This window comes from Vulpes vulpes, chromosome 4, assembly GCF_048418805.1.
Source record: "Vulpes vulpes isolate BD-2025 chromosome 4, VulVul3, whole genome shotgun sequence".
Taxonomy (NCBI): domain Eukaryota; kingdom Metazoa; phylum Chordata; class Mammalia; order Carnivora; family Canidae; genus Vulpes; species Vulpes vulpes.
Window position 1 is genome coordinate 95,173,327 of NC_132783.1, and position 22,757 is coordinate 95,196,083.

The 22,757-nt window shown below is 38.5% G+C and overlaps 1 protein-coding gene across 3 annotated transcripts in view; it reads left to right on the plus strand.

The window, feature by feature from the left end:
• UIMC1 (ubiquitin interaction motif containing 1) overlaps positions 1–22,757 on the plus strand; it is a 125,118-nt gene that overhangs the window by 12,379 nt on the left and 89,982 nt on the right. For all 3 annotated transcript variants that reach the window (XM_026006495.2, XM_026006500.2, XM_072756532.1), the window contains exon 2: positions 2,266–2,420. In XM_026006495.2, coding sequence (XP_025862280.1) covers positions 2,274–2,420 — 147 coding nt within the window. In that variant the 5' untranslated portion in view covers positions 2,266–2,273. The remainder of the gene's footprint in view (positions 1–2,265; positions 2,421–22,757) is intronic.

Genomic DNA, 22,757 nt, shown 5'->3' on the forward strand with positions numbered 1-22,757 from the left:
GATTTTACTTTATTTTTCAGAGAGAGAGAGAGAGAGAGAGAGAGAGAAAGCGAGAGAAAGCACGTGCATGAGTGGGGAAGGCAGAGGGAGAGAAAGAATCTTAAGGGCAGCCCAAGTGGCTCAGCGGTTTAATGTTGCCTTCAGCCCCGGGTGTGATCCTGGAGACCTAGGATTGAATCCCACGTCGGGCTCCCTGCATGGAGCCTGCTTCTCCCTCTGCCTGTGTCTCTGCCTCTCTCTCTCTCTCTCTCTCTCTCTCTCTCTGTCTCTCATGAATAAATAAATAAAACCTTTAAGATACATATTTTAAAAATAAAAAGAATCTTAAGCAGGCTCCACGCCCATTGGAGAGCCTGACACAGGGCTTCATCTAACAACCTTGAGATCATCACCTGAACTGAAATCAAGATTCAGATGCTTAACAGACTGAGCTACCCAGGCGGCACTGAAGGTTTTATTTTTTAAGTAATCTCTACACCCAACATGGGTCTTGAACTCAAGTACTCAGACCATGAGTCACAAGCTCTACCAGCTGAGCCAGCCAGGTGTTCCTAGAAATGGATTTTTTTTTTAAAGATTTTATTTATTTATTCATGAGAGACAGAGAGAGAGAGAGAGAGAGAGAGAGAGAGAGAGGCAGAGACATAGGCAGAGAGCAGGCTAGGCTCCTTGCAGGGAGCCTGACGCAGGACTGGATCCCAGATCCCGGAATCATGCCCTGAGCCAAAGGCAGACGCTCTTCTGCTGAGCCACCCAGGCGTCCCTAGAAATGGAATTTTAAAAATTTCCTTTTAGGATTGTTTATTGCTAGTGGATAAACAATACAGTTGATTTTTGTATGTTCATTGCATGTTGCAGTCTTTCTTAACTTCATTATAGAGTTTTTACAGTGGAGTTCTTAGTGTTTTTTACTTTTAAAGATTTATGTATTTATTTTGGAGAGTGAGAAAGAGCTTGAGCAGGGGGAGGGGAAGGGGCAGAAGGAGAGAAAGAATCCCCAAGTGGACTCCTTGCTAAGTGTGGAGTCTGATGCAGAGCTGGATTCTAGGACACGTGAGACCATGATCCCAGCTGAAATTAAGAGTCAGATGCTTAACCAACTGAGGCACCTAGGTGCCCCAGCTCTTAGTATTTTTTATTTTTTATTTTTATTTTTTTTATTTTTTAAATTTTTTTTAAAATTTATTTATGATAGTCACAGAGAGAGAGAGGCAGAGACATAGGCAGAGGGAGAAGCAGGCTCCATGCGCCGCGAGCCCGACGTGGGATTCGATTCCGGGTCTCCAGGATCGCGCCCTGAGCCAAAGGCAGGCGCTAAACCGCTGCGCCACCCAGGGATCCCAAGAGTCAGATGCTTAACCAACTGAGGCACCTAGGTGCCCCAGCTCTTAGTATTTTTTAAATACAAGTTCAGCTCATCTGCAAGTGGTGATAGTTTAACTTCTTTCTTTCCAATTTGGATGTCTTTTATTTCCTCTTGCATAATTGACTTGCCTGGAACCCCCAAGATCGTGTTCATCCTGTCTTTTCCTGTCTGAAGGAGAAAGCATTCAGTCTTTTACCTTTAAGTATGCTGTTAACTGTGGGATTTTTTTTTTTAAGATGTCCTTTATCAAGTTGAGGCATTGTTGAAAAAATTTTTTTTAATGTAAATCCTAATATGTAGTCAAGAGAGCCAATTATATGGGACACCTGGTCCAGTTGGTTGAGTGACTCTTGGTTTCAGCTCAGGTTATGCTCTCATGGATCATGAGATTGAGCCCCACGTTGGGCTCTGTGCTTAGTGGGGAGTTCGCTTGAAGATTCTCTCCCTTTGCCCCTTCCCCTACTCGCATTTGCAAGTGTGTATGCTCTCTCTCAAAGAAAATAAGAAAGGTAGATAGATTTTATTTATTTATTTGAGAGAGAGAGTGCGCTCATGCACAAGCAGGGGGAGTGACAGAGGGAGAGGGGGAAGCAGACTCCCTACTGAGCAGGGAGCCCAATGTGGGGCTTATCCCAGGACCCTAGTAACATGACCTCAGCTGAAGGAAGATGCTTAACTGATAGAGCCACCCAGGTGCCCCCCGCCTTTTTAAAGATTTATTGATTGATTTGAGAGAGCAGATACAATTTTTTTTAATAGAAAAATTAAAGTTTTAATGAGTAGTAGAAATGATCAGAAGTCATTTTACTTCTTTTAAATGAAAACCATTTTCTGTTACATGACTAAATTACAAATAGCATTTGGAAAACTTTAAGTGTATTACTTACCCTGTGTTTCAGACAAAAGAATGCCACGGAGAAAGAAAAAAGTTAAAGAAGCCTCTGAAGCTCAGAATCTGGAGAAGAAAGATGCAGAAACTGCCAGTTCTGTCAGTCTGAAGAGGAAACGTAGACTTGAAGATGCATTCATTGTGATATCTGATAGTGATGGAGAGGTCAGTATTCTGAAGAGTGGAGCTCTAGGTCTCAAACTAGGCCTTCTCCATGGTTGGTTTATTTTGCAACTTTAATGCCAACTTGCCAGAGCATGCAGTTTTTTACTCAGCTTCATTTTGATATGTAAATGGAATTAAGAATTACTTAATCATATTGCTTGGCTGAGGATGGATCATAGTTCCTCAGTTTTGTAATATTTTAACCCAAGGTGATATTTTTAAACTATTAAAATAATATAAATCGGGATCCCTGGGTGGCACAGTGGTTTGGCGCCTGCCTTTGGCCCAGGGCGCGATCCTGGAGACCCGGGATCGAATCCCACGTCGGGCTCCCGGTGCGTGGAGCCTGCTTCTCCCTCCGCCTGTGTCTCTGCCTCTCTCTCTCTCTCTCTCTGTGACTATCATAAATAAATAAAAATTAAAAAAAAAATAAAATAATATAAATCAAATGTAAATGTTAATTTTTATGTGTCTAGAAAGTGAGAGGAAGAGAATGTGAATGTTAAGTCTCTAGATATACTCTGTCCAATGTGGTAGCAATGAGCTACCTGTAGCTATTTAAATTTGAATTGATTAAAATTAAATAAATACATTCTTCTTTTGGACTATCACATTTCAAGTAGTCAAAGCCACATGAGTCTAGTGTTTGTTGTATTAGACGGCACAGCTGAAGAACATTTCCCTCATTATGGAAAGCTTCGTTGGACAATCCTGCTTTAGCTCTTAATGTCTCTTCTTTATTCTCTCCATTTGTTTATTAGAGATTTCCCCCAGGAAAAGATTTTGTCTAAATGATTCTTTTTTAAGAAAGATATAAAGGTATGAAGAAGAAAACAAAACAGTCCATCAATATCACTCGAATAACCTATGTTGATATTTACAAAAATGAAATAAACACAGAATCGTTAAATTTTATATACATACATGTTAGAACAAAGTAAAAACAGTTCAAAACTGTTTGAAAACAAAATAGTATATAAGGTGTATAGTGTAAGTATGAAGGTATATATGAAGATGTATATCTCAGTCATTGTACATTTATTTTTTATTTTTATTATTTTTAAAAGATTTTATTTATTCATGAGAGACATAGAGAGAGAGAGGCAGAGACACAGGCAGAGAGAGAAACAGGCTCCACACAGGGAGCTCGATGTGGGACTCGATCCCGGGACTCCAGGACCATGCCCTGGGCCAAAGGCAGGCACTAAACTGCTGAGCCATCCAGGGATCCCCCTCATTGTACATTTAATAAAAGGCAATAATTTCTTCTGTATTCTTCCCCCCCCCCCAATTCTTTTTTTAAAGATTTTATTTATTTATTCATGAGAGACACAGAGGCAGAGAGGCATAGGCAGAGGGAGAAGCAGGCTCCCCGGGGGAGCCTGATTTGGGGCTTAATCCCAGGACTCCGGGATCATGCTCTGAGCCAAAGGCAGACGCTCAACCACTGAGCCACCCAGCCGTCTACCCCCTCTCCAAAGTTTTTTATGCATATATCATCAATAGAATCTTTTACAGGAAAGGAATCATGCTACATATGCTGTTTCACTTTTTCACTTATTATTTCCTACAGATCTTTTTGTAACACATATAGATCTAGCTCTATTTTATTTTATTATTTTAAAAATTTTATTTATTCATGAGAGACACAGAGAGAGAAAGGCAGAGACACAGGCAGAGAGAGAGAAGCAGGCTCCATGCAGGGAGCCCGATGTGGGACTCGATCCTAGGACTCCAGGATCATGCCCTGAGCCGAAGGGAGACACTCAACCACCCAGGTGTCCCAGTCTAGCTCAGTTTAAAAAAAAATTGTCAATATGTCGTACAGGAGATTCCTTAAAATATAAATCATAAATTTTTTTTAAGCCCCTATCATCTGTTTCACCCATCCTCCCCACTGCCCACCCACCTCTTCTCTGGTAATCATCAGTTCTCTTTAGTTAAGAGTCTGTTTCTTGGTTTATCTCTCTTTTTTTTCTCCCTTGCTGATTTGTTTTATTTTTGAATTCCACCTATGAGTGAAATCATGTGGTATTTGTCTTTCTCCTAATTTCACTTACCATTATACTCTTTATCTCTATCCATGTCATTGCAAATGGTAAGATTTCATTCTTTTTTGTGGCTGAATAATATTCCATTGTATCTATCTAGATATATGTCACATCTCCTTTTCCATTTATCTGTTAGTGAACAATTGGCCTGCTTCCATAATTTGGCTGTTGTAAATAATGCTGCTATAAACATAGAGGTGCATATATTCCTTTGAACTAGTGTGTTTGTATTTTGTGAATACCCAGTAGCATGATTACTGGATTGTAGGGTAGTTCTATTTTTAACTTTCTGAGGAACTTGAATATTGTTTTCCACAGTGTCTGCGCCAGTTTGCATTCCTACCAATAATATGAGGGTTCCTTTTTTCCCACATCCTTTCCAACATTTGTTGTTTCTTGTGTTTTTGATACAAGCCATTCTGACAGGTGTTAGGTGATGATATCTTGTTGTAGTTTTGATTTGCATTTTCCTGATAAGTGATGGTTGAGCATCTTATTTGTCAGTTGGTGCTCTGGATGTCATCTTCGAAAAATGTCTGTTCATGTCTTCTCCACATTTTTTAATTAGATAATTTCGTTTTTGGGTTTTGAGCTGTATCATTTCTTTATATATTTCGGAGACCTAACCCTTTATCAGATATGTCATTTGCAAATATCTTCTTTCATTCAGTAGGTTGCCTTTTAGTTTTATTGATCGTTATTTTTTAATTTATTGTTTGCTGTGGAGAAGCTTTTTTTTTTTTTTTTTTTTTTTTTTAAGATTTATTGATTTGTTTGAGAGAGTGAGCTGGAGTGCATTAATGGAGGAAGGGACAAGAGGGAGAGAATATCCAAATAGACCCCACTGAGTGCAGAGCTGGCCTGGGGCTTGATCCCATGAGCCGTGAGATCAGGACCCCAGCTGAAGCCAAGAGGCATATGCCTAACTGAGCCACCTAGACACCTCTGTGCAGAAGCTTTTTATTTTGATGTAGTCCCAATAGTTTATTTTTGCTTTTATTTTCCTTGCCTTAGGAGACATATCTTGAAAACTGTTGCTATGGCCAGTGTCAGAGAAATTACTGTCTGTGCTTTCTGCTAGGATTTTACAGTCTCAGGTCTCCCATTTAGGTCTTTAATCCATTTTGAGTTTACTTTTGTCTGTAGTGTAAGAAAGTGATCCAGTTTCATTCTTTTGCATGCAGCTGACCAGTTTTCCTAACACCATTTGTTTAAAGAGACTTTTTCCCACTGTATAGTCTTTTCTTTTTTGTCAAAGATTAATTGATTGTATATTTGTGGATTTATTTCTGGATTTTCTATTCTGTTCCATTGATCTTTGTGTCTATTTTACTGCCAGGACCATACTGTTTTGATCACTACAGCTGTGTAATATAACTTGAAGTCTAGAATTATGATACCTCCGGTTTTGTTTTTCAAGATTGCTTTAGCTACTCAGAATCTTTTGTGGTTCCATACAGATTTTAGGATTGTTTCAGTTCTGTGAAAAATGCTATTGGTGTTTTTGATTGGGATTGCTTTAAATATGTAGATTGCTTTGGGCAGTATTGACATTTTAACAATGTTTGTTTTTCCAATCCATGAGCATGGAATGTCTTTCCATTTCTTTGTATCATCTTTAATTTTTTTAATCAGTGTTTTATAGTTTTTAGAGTACAGGTCTTCCACCTCAGTGGTTAAGCTTATTCCTTTTTTTTAAAAAATATTTAATTTAGTTATTCATGGGAGACACAGAGAGGCAGAGACACTGGCAGAGGGAAAAGCAGGCTCCACACAGGGAGCCTGATGTGGGACTCGATCCTGGGACTCCAGGATCACACCCTGGGCCAAAGGCAGGTGCTAAACCGCTGAGCCACCTAGGGATCCCCGTTAAGTTTATTCCTAGATATTTTATTGTTTTTGGTGCGATTGTGAATGGGACCCTTTTTTTGCTTTTTACGATTTTATTTATGTGAGAGAGAGAGAGAGATCACGACCAGGGGAGAAGGACAGAGGGAGAAGCAGACTCCATGCTGAGCAGGGAGCCCAGTGCAGAACAAGATCCCAGGACCTTGGGATCATGACCTGAGCCAAAGGCAGATACTCAGTAGACTGAGCCACCCAGGTGCCAGGGACTGTTCTTTTTTTTTTAAAGATTTATTTGTTTGTTTGTTTATTTATTTATTTATTTATTTAATTATGATAGACAGAGAGAGAGAGGTAGAGACATAGGAGGAGGGAGAAGCAGGCTCCATGCTGGGAGCCCAACGTGGGACTCAATCCCAGGACTCCAGGATCGCGCCCTGGGCCAAAGGCATGCACTAAACCGCTGAGCCACCCAGGGATCCCCTAGGGACTGTTCTTAATTTCAATTTCTACTGCTTCATTATTAGTGGATAGGAATGCAGCATACTCCTGTACATTAATTTTGTAACCTGCAACTTTACTGAATTCATTTATCAGTTTGAGTAGCTTTTTGGTGGAGTCTTTAGGGTTTTCTTTCTTTCTTTCTTTCTTTTTTTTTTTTTTAGATTTTATTTATTTATTCATGAGAGACACAGAGAGGTGGAGACAGGCAGAGGAAGAAGCAGGCTCCCTGTGGGGAGCCTGATGTGGGACTCAATCCCAGAACCCTGAGATCACAACCTGAGTCAAAGGCAGATGCTCAACCACTGAGGCACCCAGGTGCCCCTAGGGTTTTCTATATACAGTCTCATGTTTTCTATAAATAGTGAAAATTGTACTTCCTTACTGATTTGGCCTTTTAATTTCTTTTCAATGTCTGATTGCTGTAGTGAGTACTTTCCAGTACTGTGTTGAATAAAAGTGGTGAGAGTGGACATCTTTATCTTGTTCCTGACCTTAAAAGCTCAGTGTTTTCCCACTGAGTGTGATGTTAGCTGTGGGTTTTTCGTGTAAGGACTTTATTACGTTGAGGAATGTTCCCTCTAGACCTCCTTATTGAGAGTTTGTATCATGACTAGATGTTCTTTGTCAAATGCTTTTTCTGTATTTGTTGAAATAATCATATGGTTTTATATTTATATAAATGTAAATCATAGTTTTAAAAAATAATATGAACACCTGTATTCACTGCTTTAGAAGTCCTCTTGGCAGGATGACCCTAATTGCATCCCTTTCCACCCATCAAGAGGTAAACCATTGTATTTTAGTTTTCTATGCTTTTCTTTACAGTTCTACCACATTTATGTATATATATCAAAACAGTATATGTAGGGGTGTCCTGATGGCTCAGTCTGGTAAGCATCTGCTTTTGGCTCAGGTCATGACCTTGGGGCCCTGGAATGGAGCTCCCAGTTCAGCAGAGAGTCTACTTGTCTGTCTTCCTCTGCCCTTCCCTGCTGCATGTGCATTCTCTCCCTTAAATAAATAAATAAAATCTTTAAAAAACCTCCAGTACATGTATATTAAAAAAGTCTCAGTGGTTACATGCTTTTACAAACATTTTTCAGTAATCATTTCTCCAAAGATTTGAAGTTTTACCTTTATTGTAAACTAAAATCTTGTCTATAAGTGCGTTTGGTTTTGAATTTTCTATTTTGTTCCACTGGCCCATCACAGATTTTTGACATAGTTGTTCCGTTGATTACCTCGGGTTTTTTCGGTAGACATTTATATCAGCTAATAATGATCATTTTCTCCTTTTCTTTCTAGTATTTATACCTTTCTTTGTTGTTGGTTTTATTGCAGTGAATCTGGCTTCCAGAATGTTGATTGATTTCAGTGATTGAGTACATCTTCATCTTGACTTGAAATTAATTGTAAACTATTCAGATATTTTGCTGTTTGTTTCATATTTCTTTTCTTTAATGTTACAAAAACATTTTTTTTTAATTTTTATTTATTTATGATAGTCACAGAGAGAGAGAGAGAGAGGCAGAGACACAGGCGGAGGGAGAAGCAGGCTCCATGCACCGGGAGCCCGATGTGGGATTCGATCCCGGGTCTCCAGGATCGCTCCCTGGGCCGAAGGCAGGCGCCAAACCGCTGCGCCACCCAGGGATCCCACAAAAACATTTTTTAATTGCTTCTTTAATATTAGTGTTTTTAGGAATTGATGTTTAATTAGATGCCATTTCATTATCTAACAAGATGATATATTTTTTTTCTGTTATCACTTAATATTATATTAATCTATTTTCTAGTTTTGGCACATCTTTGCAATCTGGAGTAAATCTCACTTGATCATGATATATTAACATAATATTGTATTTGCTTTTCAATATATTATTTAGGAGTTTTACATCTGTATTACTAGTGGCATTGATTTTGTATAGTTGCCTTTTTTTGTATGGTCCTCATTAGATTTTAGTATCATGTTTAAGCTATCAAATAAGAAAATTTTTCAAAAAAAAAAGAAAAAAATCTCACTTTTTATTGTCCTACCACAGTCTATATATAGTAAAAGAATTGTCTTTAAGATTCTTAAAGGTTACTAGAACTTGCCCATAAAACTGGGCTACCAATTAGTTTTTAACAAATACCTTACTGTGTTGGTATTTTTAGAATACATCCCAAAATAATAAAAAGTCTTTTTAAAAAATGCACAAAAATAAAGGTTGGAGGTTTTAAACCGTTAATTTGATTTCTTTATTGGATAGAGGGACAGTTTAGGTCATCTGTTTTTTCTTGAGTAAACTTTGGTAGTTTGTCTTTCAAGAATTTATATGTTTCTCAGTTGTTGAGTTCATGTGCATGGAGTTTTTATAATGTTCCCTTATTATGCTTTTCATGTTTTAGTGTCTGTATGGTTACCCTCCTTCATTCCTGATATTTTTATTTTCCTTTGTCAATCTGGTTAGAAGTTTGTTTTATTGCTCTTTTTTTTTAATATATATTTTTTAATTTTTCTTTATTTATGATCGTCACACAGAGAGAGAGGGAGAGAGGCAGAGACACAGGCAGAGGGAGAAGCAGGCTCCATGCACCGGGAACCCAACGTGGGATTCGATCCCGGGTCTCCAGGATCGCGCCCTGGGCCAAAGGCAGGCGCCAAACCGCTGCGCCACCCAGGGATCCCTGTTTTATTGCTCTTATAAAGAACCAGTTTTTGGTTTTCCTTTAGCACGAAGAACCTTCTTTACCATTTCTTTTAAAGCAAGTCTGTTGATGCCAAATTGTCTTAGTTTATTTCATCATTATTCCTTTTTTTTTTTTTAAAGATTTATTTATTTATTTATGAGAGAGAGAGAGAGAGAGAGAGAGAGAGGCAGAGACACAGGCAGAGGGAGAAGCAGGCTCCATGTTGGGAGCCCGATGCGGGACTCGATCCCGGGACTCTAGGATCGCGCCCTGGGCCAAAGGCAGGCGCCAAACCACTGAGCCACTCAGGGATCCCCCTCATCATTATTCCTAAGGGATGTTTTTGTTGGATATAGAATTCTAGGTTGACATTCTTTATGTTAGATTTAGCCATTATTTCTTCAAGTATGTTTTCCACACCATATCCTTTCTCCTGTTTTTCAGGGGCTCAGAGAACACAAATTTTATAGTTTCTGATATTGTCCTTTAGGTTCCTGAGACTCTGTTTATTATTATTATAATTTATAAAAGATTTTATTTACTTAAGAGAGAGAGCACACAAGCAGAGACGAGGGGCAGAGGGAGAAGCGGATTCTCTGCTGACCAGGAAGCCCACTGTGGGGCTCTACCCCAGAACCCTGGGCTTATGACATGAGCCAAAGGCAGATGCTTAACTGACTGAGCCACTCAGGCACTTCTCTGTTTATTATTTATTTTACTATTTTTCTGTCTTTTGTTTAGATTGCATGACATGTAGCTTCAAGTTCTGTGATTCTTGTGTCTGTCATCTCTATTCAGCTCTTTTTAAAAAAGATTTTATTTTATTTTTTTATTTTTATTTTTTTAAGATTTTATTTATTTATTCATAGAGACACACACAGAGAGAGAGGCAGAGGCACAGGCAGAGGGAGAAGCAGGCTCCATGCAGGGAGCCTGACGTGGGACTTGATCCAGGGTCCCCAGGATCAAACCCCAGGCTACAGGCGGCGCTAAACCGCTGGGCCACCGGGGCTGCCCTAAAGATTTTATTCTTAAGTTTTCTCTACCCCCAATGTGAGGCTCAAACTCACAACCTCGAGATCAAGAGTTGCATACGCCTTTGACTGAGCCAGCCAGGCACTTCTCCAACTCACTTCTTGAGCCCATTCAATGGATATTTTATTTTGGTTATTGTATTATAAAATATCCATTTAGTGCCTTTTTTATAGCTTTTATCTGTTGAGATTTCCCATCTTTCCATTTGTTTCAAGAGTGTTTGCCCTAACACAGGCAAACATCCTTTTGTTTGAGCATCTTTTCACATGCATATTTGCCATGTGTAAATGTGTTTTTGGGAAATATTTAGATCTTCTATCTGTTTTTTTTTAAGTTTTATTTATTTATGAAATAAGTAATAATTCTCTCACACAGAGAGAGAGAGAGAAGCAGAGACATAGGCAGAGGGAGAAGCAGGCTCCAGGCACCGGGAGCCCGATGTGGGATTCGATCCCGGGTCTCCAGGATCGCGCCCTGGGCCAAAGGCAGGAGCCAAACCGCTGCGTCACCCAGGGATCCCTTCTATCTGTTTTTGAATGGGGTTGGTTGTTTTCTTATAATTAAGTTTTCAGACTTTATATATTCTAGCTACAAGTCCTTTATTAGATATATCCTTTTCAAATATTTTCTCAAAATTCATGGCTTGTCTTTTCATTCTAACAATATTTTGAATACCAGATGTTGTTAATTGTAATGATGTCTATTTATCAATTTGTTCTTTTACAGATTATGTTTTTAGTGGTTTATGTAAGAAACTGCTTAACCAAAATTCACAAAGATTGTTTCTTACAATTTATTTTAGAAGTCTTATCATGTTAGTTGTTATATTTAGGTCTGTAATCTATTTTGAGTTAACTTTTATATAGAATGTAGGCTAGCCCCATGTTCATTTTTTTTCTGCTTCATATTCAATATTTTGAGCACTATAGGTTGGAAAGGCTATTCTTTCTTTATCATTGCACCTGTGTTAAAAACCAGTCAGGTTTATATATGTGAATTTACTTCCTGACTTTATTCCACTGATCTTTTGTTTGTCTTAAGTCAGTCTATGATGCTGCTTTGATTACTATAACTCTTTGAAACCAAGTAGTGTCAGTCCTCTTTGATCTTTTTTTGGCTATTCTAGTTCCTTTGCTTGTCTCCCTTTCCCTTTCTCTTTCTTTCTTTCTTTCTTTCTTTCTTTCTTTCTTTCTTTCATTCATTCATTCATTCATTCATTCATTTGAGACAGAGTGCACACACAAGTTGTGGCAACGGGCAAAGAGAGAGGGAGAACAGGCTCCCCATTGAGCAGAGAGCCCAACAAAGAGCTTGATCCCAGGATTCTGTGATCATGACCCAAGCCAAAGGCAGTCACTTAACTGACTGGGCGACCCAGGCACCCCAGTTCCTTTGCATTTTTATATGAATTTTGAAATCAGTTTGCCAATTGTACAAACATTTTTTTGGGAATTTGATTGGAATGGTGTTGAATTTATAGATCAATTTGAGGGATAATTGATATCTTAATAATATGGAGACTTCTTGCCGATGAATAAGGTATATTTTTCCATTTCTTTAGGGTCATCTGTAATTTATCTCAGCAATATTTTGTAGTTTTCAGTATATAGATCTTTCACATCTTTTGTCAGATTTAACCTTACATATTTGATGTTTTTTTTATGCTTTTGTAAATGGAATTCTTTCAAAATCTCAGTTATTTTTACTAGAATATATGCATAGAATTGATTTTTTAAGTATTTTGTTTGTTTGTTTATTCATTTCAGACAGAGAGAGAGCCTGAGCATGAGTTGGGGAGGAGGGGCAGAGGGAGAGGGAGAAGCAAACTCCCTGCTAATCAAGGGCTGGATCCCAGGACCCTGAGATCATGACTTGAGCCACTCAGGTGCCCCTGCATATAATTGATTTTTTTTATTTTTCTTGTATTCTGCAACTTCGATAAACTTGCTCTATTTTTTTGTTGTTGTTGTTGATTCCATCAAATTTTATACACAAATGGTCGTGTTTATTTTTTTATTTTTTTAATTTTTATTTATTTATGATAGTCACACAGAGAGAGAGAGAGACAGGCAGAGGGAGAAGCAGGCTCCATGCACCGGGAGCCCGACGTGGGATTCGATCCCGGGTCTCCAGGATCGCACCCTGGGCCAAAGGCAGGCGTCAAAACCCTGCACCATCCAGGGATCCCATCTGTCTTGTTCTTGATCTTAGGAGAAAGTATATAGTCTTTCATTATTATGATATTAATTGTAGGTTTTCCATACATGCCTTTTATCAGGTTAAAGAAGTTTTCACTCTCTCTCTCTCTCTCTCTCTCTCTCTCTCTCTTTTGTTTTTTTAGAGTTTATGGATTTTTTTTTTTTTTTTTGTAATCTCTGAACCCAGTGTGGGGCTCAGACTCATGACCCCACGATCAAGATCTGCAAGTTCTTCCAGCTGAGATAGCCAGGTGCCCTAAAGAAGTTCTCTTTAGAGGACTCCTGGGTGGCTTAGCAGTGGAATGTCTGCCTTTGGCTCAGGGTGTGATCTTGGGGTCTAGGATTGAGTCCCACATTGGGCTCCCTGCGGGTAGCCTGCTTCTCTCTCTGCCCATATCTCTGCCTCTCTCTCTCTGTCTCTCATGAATAAATAAATAAAATCTTTTTTAAAAAATAAAAAGGTTCTCTTTTGTTTCTAGTTTGCTGAGAGGTTCCCCCCCGCCCCGATTTTTATTTAAATTCTAGTTAGCATATAGTGTAATATTGGTTTTATAAGTAGAAGTTAATGATTCATCACTTAAATATAATACCCAGTGCTCATCATAATAAGTACTTTCCTTAATACCCGTCACCTATTTAGCTCATCTCTTACCCACCTCCCTCCATCAACCCTGTTTGTTCTCTACTGTTAAGTCTCTTATAGTTTGCTTTCTTGTTTCCCCTTCCCATATGTTCATTTTTTTGTTTCCTAAATTCCACATATGAGTGAAATCATATGGTATTTGTCTTTCTGTGACTGACTTGTTTTGCTTAGCTTAATATACTCTAGCTCTATCCACACCATTGCAAATGGCAAGGTTTCATTCTTTTTGATGGCTGAGTGATATTCCATTATATATATATACACACATACTACATCTTTATCTTTTCATTAGTTGATGGACCCTTAAGCTGTTTCCATAATTTGGCTGTTGTTTATAATGCTGTACTCCTTTGAATCTGTGTTTCTGTTTCCTTTGGGTAAATACCTGGTAGTGGAATTGCTGGGTTGTAGGGCAGTCTGTTTTTAACGTTTAAGGAACCTCCATACTGTTTTCCAGAGTGGCTGTACCAGTTTGCGTTCCCACCAACAGCATAAGAGGATTCCCCTTTCTGAGAGTTTTGATCAGGAATGAATACTGAATTCTGTCAAATGCATTTTTTTTTTGTATTGAGATGAACTTAAAATATTCCTTTTTAAATTCATTAATATTGTCAGTTACATTTATTTTTTTAAAAAAGATTTTATTTATTCATTCATGAGAGACACAGAGAGAGGCAGAGGCACAGGCAGAGGGAGGAGAAGCAGGCTCAAGGCAGGGAGCCTGATGCGGGAATCGATCCTGGGACTCGAGGATCACGCCCCGGGCCAAAGGCAGGCGCTAAACCACTGTGCCACCCAGGGATCCCTTACATTGATCTTTCAATGTTAAAAGTAATTCGGCATTCTTGGGACAAATTCCACGTGCTCATGATGTATTATCCTTTCATAATTTGTTTTGATTTGATAAGATTTTACTTAGGATTTCTGCACCTGTGTTTATGAGGATTATTGATTTGTAATTTTCTCATATCTTTGTCTGGTTTTGATGTCAGGGTGATTTTGGCTTTATAGAATTAGATGAGAAATATATCATCTTTAGTTTTTTGGAAAAAAAATTCAGTAGAATTGGCATTCTTTCTAACTTAAATGTTCAATAGAATTTATCAGTAAAGTCATCTGGGCTTGAAGTTTTGTTTGTGGGAAGGATTTTAACTACAATTTCAATTTTATTATTACATATAAGGCTATTCAAGTTTCTTGAGTGAGCTTTAATTGTATCTTTCAGGGAATTTGTCCATTTCAGTTGCATTGCTGTTATAAAATTGTTTTTATTTTTTTATTTTTATTTTTTTAAAATATTTTATTTATTCATGAGAGACAGAGAGAGAGAGGCAGAGATGCAGGCAGAGGGAAAAGCAGGCTCCATGCAGGGAGCCCGATGTGGGACTCGATCCCGGGACTCCAGGACCACACCCTGGACCAAAGGCAGAGGCCAAACTGCTGAGCCACCCAGGGATCCCCATAAAATTGTTTTTAATATTAGTGTTACTTTTAAAAATTTTGTAGAATGTATAGTGACAAAACCTCTCATTTCTGATGTAATTTCTTACATTTCATCCTGATCAGTCTGGTTTTATTGCTTTTCTCTTCATTGATTTTCTGTATTGCTTTTCTGTTTTCTTTTTCATTGATTTCTACTTTGGTCTTTATTATTTCCTTTCTTCAGCTAATTTAAATTTTTTCTGAGTTTCTTTTCTTTTTTTTTTTTTTTTTAATTTTTATTTATTTATGATAGTCACACACACACAGAGAGAGAGAGAGAGGCAGAGACACAGGCAGAGGGAGAAGCAGGCTCCATGCACCGGGAGCCTGATGTGGGATTCGATCCCGGGTCTCCAGGATCGCGCCCTGGGCCAAAGGCAGGCGCCAAACCGCTGCGCCACCCAGGGATCCCTGAGTTTATTTTCTTAATGTGGAAGCTAAGGTCATTGATTGTGGAGACGTTTATTCTTTTCTAATACAGGTGTTTATTTTTTTTATTTTATTTATTTATTTTTTTTATGATAGTCACACACACACAGAGAGAGAGAGAGAGAGAGAGAGAGAGGCAGAGACATAGGCAGAGGGAGAAGCAGCAGGCTCCATGCACCGGGAGCCCAACGTGGGACTCGATCCTGGATCTCCAGGATCGCGCCCTGGGCCAAAGGCTGGCGCCAAACCGCTTCGCCACCCAGGGATCCCGATTTCTAATTTAATTCTTTTGGGCATATATACTTTGTATGATTTGAATCTTTTGACAAATTGATTGAAACTTGTTTTGTGTCCCACAGTATCATTTATCTTGGTAAATATTTTGTGAGTATTTGAGAAGAATGTGTATTTTAGGTGGTTTCTTTCTATAAATGTCAATCTAATCAAGTTGATTGATAGTGTTGTCAATCTACTACATCCTTATTGATTTTCTGCAAGTATTACAACTATTTTGACAGAGGTACTAAATAAAGGCTTTGACTATAGTTGTGGATTTGTTTCTTTCTCAGTACTGTCAGTTTTTGTTTCATGTATTTTGAAGTTTTGTTAATAGGTGTGTGCACATTCAAGAATTTTATCTCTTGATAACTAGGCCTTTATCATTATGAAATAATTTATTACTGGTATTATTTGCTCTGATATATACTTATTAGGACATTTATATAGCTATTCCAGTTTTCTTCTCTTTTTTATTGCTAGGAAAATTTAATCAAAATAAGCTTATATGTTAATATTTATAAATTCCCTCAAGACATAGGTCCTAGGTCTTAGGAAAACCAAAAACATCGAAATATTAAAAAAATTCAAATTTTCATTTACAGATAAGAATTAGTTAACCATGAGGTTAAAACATAATACATAGGGGCAGGCCCGGTGGCTCAGCTGTTTAGCGTGGCCTTCACCCTGGGGCCGGATCCTGGAGACCCCGGATCGAGTCCCATGTCAGGCTCCATGCAGAGCCTGCTTCTCCCTCTGCCTGTGTTTCTGCCTCTCTCTCCCTCTCTGTTTATCATGAATAAATAAATAAAATCTTAAAAAAAAAAACATTTCACATGCAAATACTTTTTTTGTGGAACTTAACAAATCACAGCCATAAAATTTTAACTATCTTGTATTAAGTCAGCCCCCATATATTTAGTTTCAAAACATGAGAGGTGTCTTTTATTTCATTTATTTACTTATTTATTTATTTAAAAGATTTTTCATTTATTTGTTCATGAGAGACACAAAGAGAGAGAGGCAGAGACACAGGGAGAGGGAGAAGCAAGCTCCTTGCAAGGAGCCGGATGTGGGACTTGATCCCAGAACTCTGGGGTCATGCCCTGGGCCTAAGAAGATGCTCAATCGCTGAACCATCCAGGCATCCCCAGAAGTGGCTTTTAGGTATCTAAAATTACCAAGTGAAATCACTGAATTCTACTCCTGAAACCAGTATTGCATTGTATGTTAACTAAAATTTTTGAAAATGCTCAAAAAATAGAAAATTACCAAATGAACTGATATTTGAAATAATATATATATATATATATTTTTACTGAAATAATATTTTTTAGATGCTGTCCTTTAGTTAGTCTTCCCGCAATTGTTAACATTGGTTCATCCTGATTTAGTTCATGTTTGTTAATATACATTCTACCAAAGTGCCAGCACTTTTTCTGCTGCCTTGAAGAAATGAATGTGTACATTCTTTGTAGTCCTGTCACATATGATCTAGAAATGAGAATAAAATTAACTTTTAATGTAACCATGTTTTCAAATAGGTTTTTTTAATGTGGTATTTACTTAGATTCACTATGTAAGCATCACAGATTGATTTCTTTTCTCCAATTAAGAAAATGCTTCTTCCATGATTTCCTTAATGGGTTTGATTTTAGAAAAAAGGAAACTTAGAAAGTTGAGAAATTTCTTGGGGTGCCTGGGTAGTGCAGCCGGTTTTGCTCCCAACTCTTGGTTTAAGCTCACTCAAGTCATGATCTCAGTGTAGTGAGATCAAGCCCTACATCAGGCTCCATGCTCAGTGTAGAGTCAGCTTAGGGCTCTTCCCTCTCTCTTTGTTCCTCCTGCCTGCACTCTCACATGTGTGCTCTCCCCCTCTCTCAAATAAATACATCTTAAAAAAAAAAAAAAAAAGTTGAGACATTTCTCAAAAACCAACTTTTACCATGTTGTTTTAAATTTTATCTACTAGTGCTTATAGGGATATCAGATGATTCATTTCAAGAGGGTTTATAACCCTAAACCAGACTGATTCCTATATATAACCATTCTGCAGAAAGGAAAGTCATGTGATTTTACTGAATTCCGAGGTACAAAACTTAAATTATTTTCAAATTTTATACCTTTTTAAAAAAAATTATTTATTCATGAGAGGCACATTGAGAGAGGCAGAGACATAGGCAGAGGGAGAAGCAGGCTTCGTGCAGAGAGCCCTATGTGGGACTCTATCCTGGGACTCCATGATCATGCCCTGAGCCAAAGGCAGACTCTCAACTGTTGAGACACCCAGGCATCCCACAAGTTTTATACTTTGTGCACTTGTCACTTCAACTTTAGTTGAGTGACTGGTTGTATTACACAGAAACTCAGCCATAAAGACTACATACGCATTGTTACAGAGAAGCAAGATAATGTAATAAATACAATGTAGAGTAGAAGATTAAAACGAATTTTGATGGGCAGCCCTGGTGGCTCAGCGGTTTAGCGAGAAATTGAGTGAAAGGACATAATGAGTCCTTCATAATGAGTGAAAAGGTCCACTGAGTCCATATGAGTCCACATAATGAGTGAAAGGACAGTGTGTAAATCCAAGATTTTAAAAAAATGTGCACAAACCCCGCAATACTTGGGGAAAGGTTTATACAAATAGTTTTTATTATTATTTTTTATTTTTATTATTTTAAAAAATTTTTTAAAAAGATTATTTATTTATTCATAGAGACAGAGAGAGAGAGAGAGAGAGAGGCAGAGACACAGGCAGAGGGAGAAGCAGGCACCATGCAGAGAGCCTGACGGTGGGACTCCATCCAGGGTCTCCAGGATCACGCCCTGGGCTGCAGGTGGCGCTAAACCGCTGCGCCACTGGGGCTGCCCTATTTTTTATTTTTAAAAAGATTTTATTTACTTATTCCTGAGAGGCACAGAGAGAGAGAGAGGCAGAGACACAGGCAGAGGGAGAAGCATGCTCCATGCAGAGAGCCTGATGTGGGACTTGATACTGGGTCTCTAGGATCATGCCCTGAGGCGAAGGCAGAGCTTAACCTCTGAGCCACCCAGGTGTCACTATACAAATAGTTTATTAAATGAAAGTTTTTTCTGGCAATTACACATTAACATATACAAACTAATTGAAAATATACCACAACCATAATTCTGGAAAAGCAATTTATCATTTTCTAGATGGAGTTTCCCCATATTTACTATATGATATGGCTTTTAATACTGCACAAGTATAAATAACAATGATTAATTACTTTAAACCAAGTAAAGCCATTTTCTTCCTCAAAATTATTTTCCTTTTAAAGATTTATTTACTTATTTGAGAAAACATGGTGGGTAGGGGCAGGGGGAGAGAAAGAAAAGCTGACTCCTCTGAATATGGAGCCCGACTCTGTCCTACCACCTGGATATCATGACCTGAGCCAAAACCAGGAGTCAGATGCTTAACCAACTGCACCACCCGGGTGTCCTTCAAAATAAGTTTAAAACCTCAAAACCTAGGTCTATAAAATTTTAAAACTTTTCAGTAGTCTCAGTATTTCAAATGGGAACCATTATAAACATCTCAAGTGATCTTTCCCTATTCTCTTATTTTAAATCTAATTGTATCGTTATTTACATTTAAAGTGCATTTCTTATAGTTAACATATATGGTTAAATCTTGCTTTATTATTCAGTCTGACCATCATTGCCTTTAATTTTGTTGTATAGACCATTCACATTTTATGTGATTATTGATATGGTTAGATTTGATTCTGTCATCTTGCCATTTGTTTTCAATTTGTTTCATCAGTTCTTTGTGTCCTTTTTTTGACTCTTTTGGGGTCGTCTTCAGGATTTATAATTTTATTTCCCTTTTTGACTTGCCAGTTATAACTCTTTGTTATTTTAATGTTTTTTTTTTGTTATTTTAATGTTCTATTTAGAGATTTTAATATGCATATTTTGCCTATCATAGTCTAACCTTATGATGTTATACTACTTCATGTATAATGTGAGCATCTTGTGATAGTTTACTTTTACTACTCTGCCCTGAACTTTATCTTACTGTTGTCATGCATTTTACTTGTGTATGTATTGTAAACTCCATAATACATTGTTATTATTTCCCTTAAGCAATCAGTTGTGTTTTGAAGATCAATGTATTTTCCATTTTTGGTGCTCTTCAATCTTTTATGTAACTTTATATCTGGTGGTATTACCATAATCACACAGATAAACCATCATGTTTATCTGTGTGATTGGGCTGCCATAAGAAAATATGATAGACTAAGTGGCTTAAACAACATAAATTTATTTCCTTACAGTTTTGGAGACTGGAAGTCCAAGATCAAGGTACCAAGGGTCATTGTCTGGTCAGGACCCTCTTCTTGGGTTTTAGATGGCTACCTTCTCACTATGTACTTATATGGCTTGTGCTCTCTGGATGCACTGGTCGAAAGGGAGTAAGTTCTTTGGGGTCTCTTTGGTCTCTTATAAGAGCACTAAAATCATAACCTCACATAACCATAATTACCTCCCAAAGGAGGCAACTGTAAATACCAATATGTTGGGGATTAAGATTTCAATATATGGATTTTGATGGAGGTGGAGGAATACATGTGGCTCATTAAATTCGAATCCTAATTAGAATTAAATAAATGTAAAATTTAGCTACTCAGTCCCATGAGGCATGATGACACAATCCAGCCCATTGCAGTGTTCCTGTTGCCTCAAGGACTTTCAGCATTTCTTGTGAGTAGGTCTCTGGTGATGAATTCTTTAGGTGTTAGTATATCTGAAAAGTCTGTTTCATCTTTTAAATTTTTAATAACAGGGATCCCTGAGTGGCTCAGTGGGTTAGCGCCTGCCTTCGGTCCAGGGCGTGGTCCTGGCTCGGATCGAGTCCCTCATGGGGCTCCCTGCATAGAGTTGGCTTCTCCCTCTGCCTGTGTCTCTACCTCTCTCTCTGTGTGTCTCTCTCATGAAAATAAATTTTTTTAAAGATTTAATTATTTTTTTTAAGATTTAATTTATTTATTCATGAGAGACACACAGAGAGGCAGAGAGAGAAGCAGGCTCCATGCAAGGAGCCCGATGAGGGACTTGATCCCTGGACTCCAGGATCACGCCCTGGGCCGAAGGCAGGCGCTAAACCACTGAGCCACCCAGGGATGTCCCGAAAAAAATAAATTTTTAATAACATTTTTAGTTTGGAATAATTTAGATTTGTAAAGGTGTCAGAAAAGTAGTATAGAGATTTCTTTGTAACATTCACTCCCTTTCTCCTAATGTTAACATCTCATGTAACCATGGTATGTTTGTTGGAACTGAAACATTAGCATTGCCACATAAATATATTTTTTTAAAGTAGGCTCCATGCCCAGCACAGAGTCCAGTGTGGGCTTGAACCTATGACCTTGAGATCAAGACCTGAACTGAGACCAAGAGTCAGTCACCCAACCGTGAGCCAACCAGGCACCCCTTTGGTACAACTAGTAACTAAGCTCCGTTCTTCATTCAGATTTCACCAGTTTTTCCACTACTACCCTCTTTAATTTTTATATTCTTGGATCTAATCCGAGATACTTTATTATATTTAGTAGCCCTCATTTTTGAAAGATCCCCCTGGGTACAGAAATTTAGGTTGATAACCATGTTCTTTCTTTCTTTCTTTTTTTTTTTTTTAAGATTTTATTAACTTCTTCATGAGAGACACAGAGAGAGAGAGACAGAGACACGGGCAGAGACAGAAGCAGGCTCCTCGCAGGGAGTCTGATGTGGGACTCGATCCTGGGACCCCAGGATCACGTTCTGAGCCACAGGCAGACGCCCAACCACTGAGCCACCCAGGCATCCCGGTTGATAACCATTTTCTTTCAGAATTTAAGAAAATTCTGCCTGACGGTCTTCTTGCGTGTATTGCCGCTAACAGGAAATCTGATTAATTCCTGTTTTTCCCATCTGCACGTAACATGTCTTTTTTCCTCTGGATGGTTTTAAGGTTTTCTTCTCTATCTCTGGTTTTAAGCAATTTGGGTATGATGCGCTTTTTAAAGTTTATGATGATGTTTCTTGTGCCTGTGCTTCCTAGAACTTCTTGGATCTACAGGTTTATAGGCTTTGTCAAGTTTGGAATTTTTTCAGTCATTAATTCCTCAAAAATTTTTTGTCCCTTGCCCTCTACAGGGACTGTAGCTGCCTGTGTATTAGGCCACTTAAAATAGTCCCATAGTTCACTGATATTTTTTTTTTCATTTTTTTGTGTGTCACATTTCAAGTACTCAGTAGCCACTGGCTACCATATCTGACCCCACAGATAAAGAACATTTGTGTCATGTGGACACCTCCTTTGGCTAGCACTGCTCCTTTAAGAGATAACCAGGGACTAATCCTATCATGCCTTAGGTCTGTTTACTTTGGACACCATGAGAATCCCAAGCCTCCCATGACATCTCTCATCACCTAGATTCTCATCCCCACATGACTGTCATATGGGGGGACTTCTGTAAGCTGACTTGATCTTCCACTCCTACTCTCAAAATGACTTTTCCCCTTGGAACTCATGTCAGTGATCAATAAAACCCCTGTGTTTTCAGCCTCCTATGTGAAAGCTTCCATCATCCTCTTACTCCCGTTGAAAGATGGTTGTCCTCGGAAGATACTGTTCTCTTTGTAGGTTCTTCCTTCCTTCCTTCCTTCCTTCCTTCCTTCCTTCCTTCCTTTCTTTCTTTCTTTTTTGAAGAATTATTTATTTATTATTTATGAGAGAGAGAGAGAGAGGCAAGACACAGGAGGAGGGAGAAGCAGGCTCCATGTTGGGAGCCGGACGTGGGACTCGATCCTGGGACTCCAGGATCGTGCCCTAGGCCAAAGGCAGGCGCCAAACTGCTGAGCCACCCAGGGATCCCCCTCTTTGTAGTTTCTTTTTTTTTTTTTTTTTTTCTCTTTGTAGTTTCTTAAGGACAGGCGGTTTCTTCTTCCTTATACCACAGTACTGCTGACCTGGAGGTGGGGTAAATAGCCTCTCATTTGTCTCCAGACTACTAGAAAAACCTAGTTTGAAACACAAACCATTGTGCTAGCCCTGCTACCCTACCCCTGAAGTAGTCATCTTGCTATCCTCCTGGTCACCTGCCCCTCACCAGCCACCCCACTTCCTGGCCAATCGCTAAAAGTTTTAACATACCACTTACTTGTCTTACCTCTTCACCACTCCTGC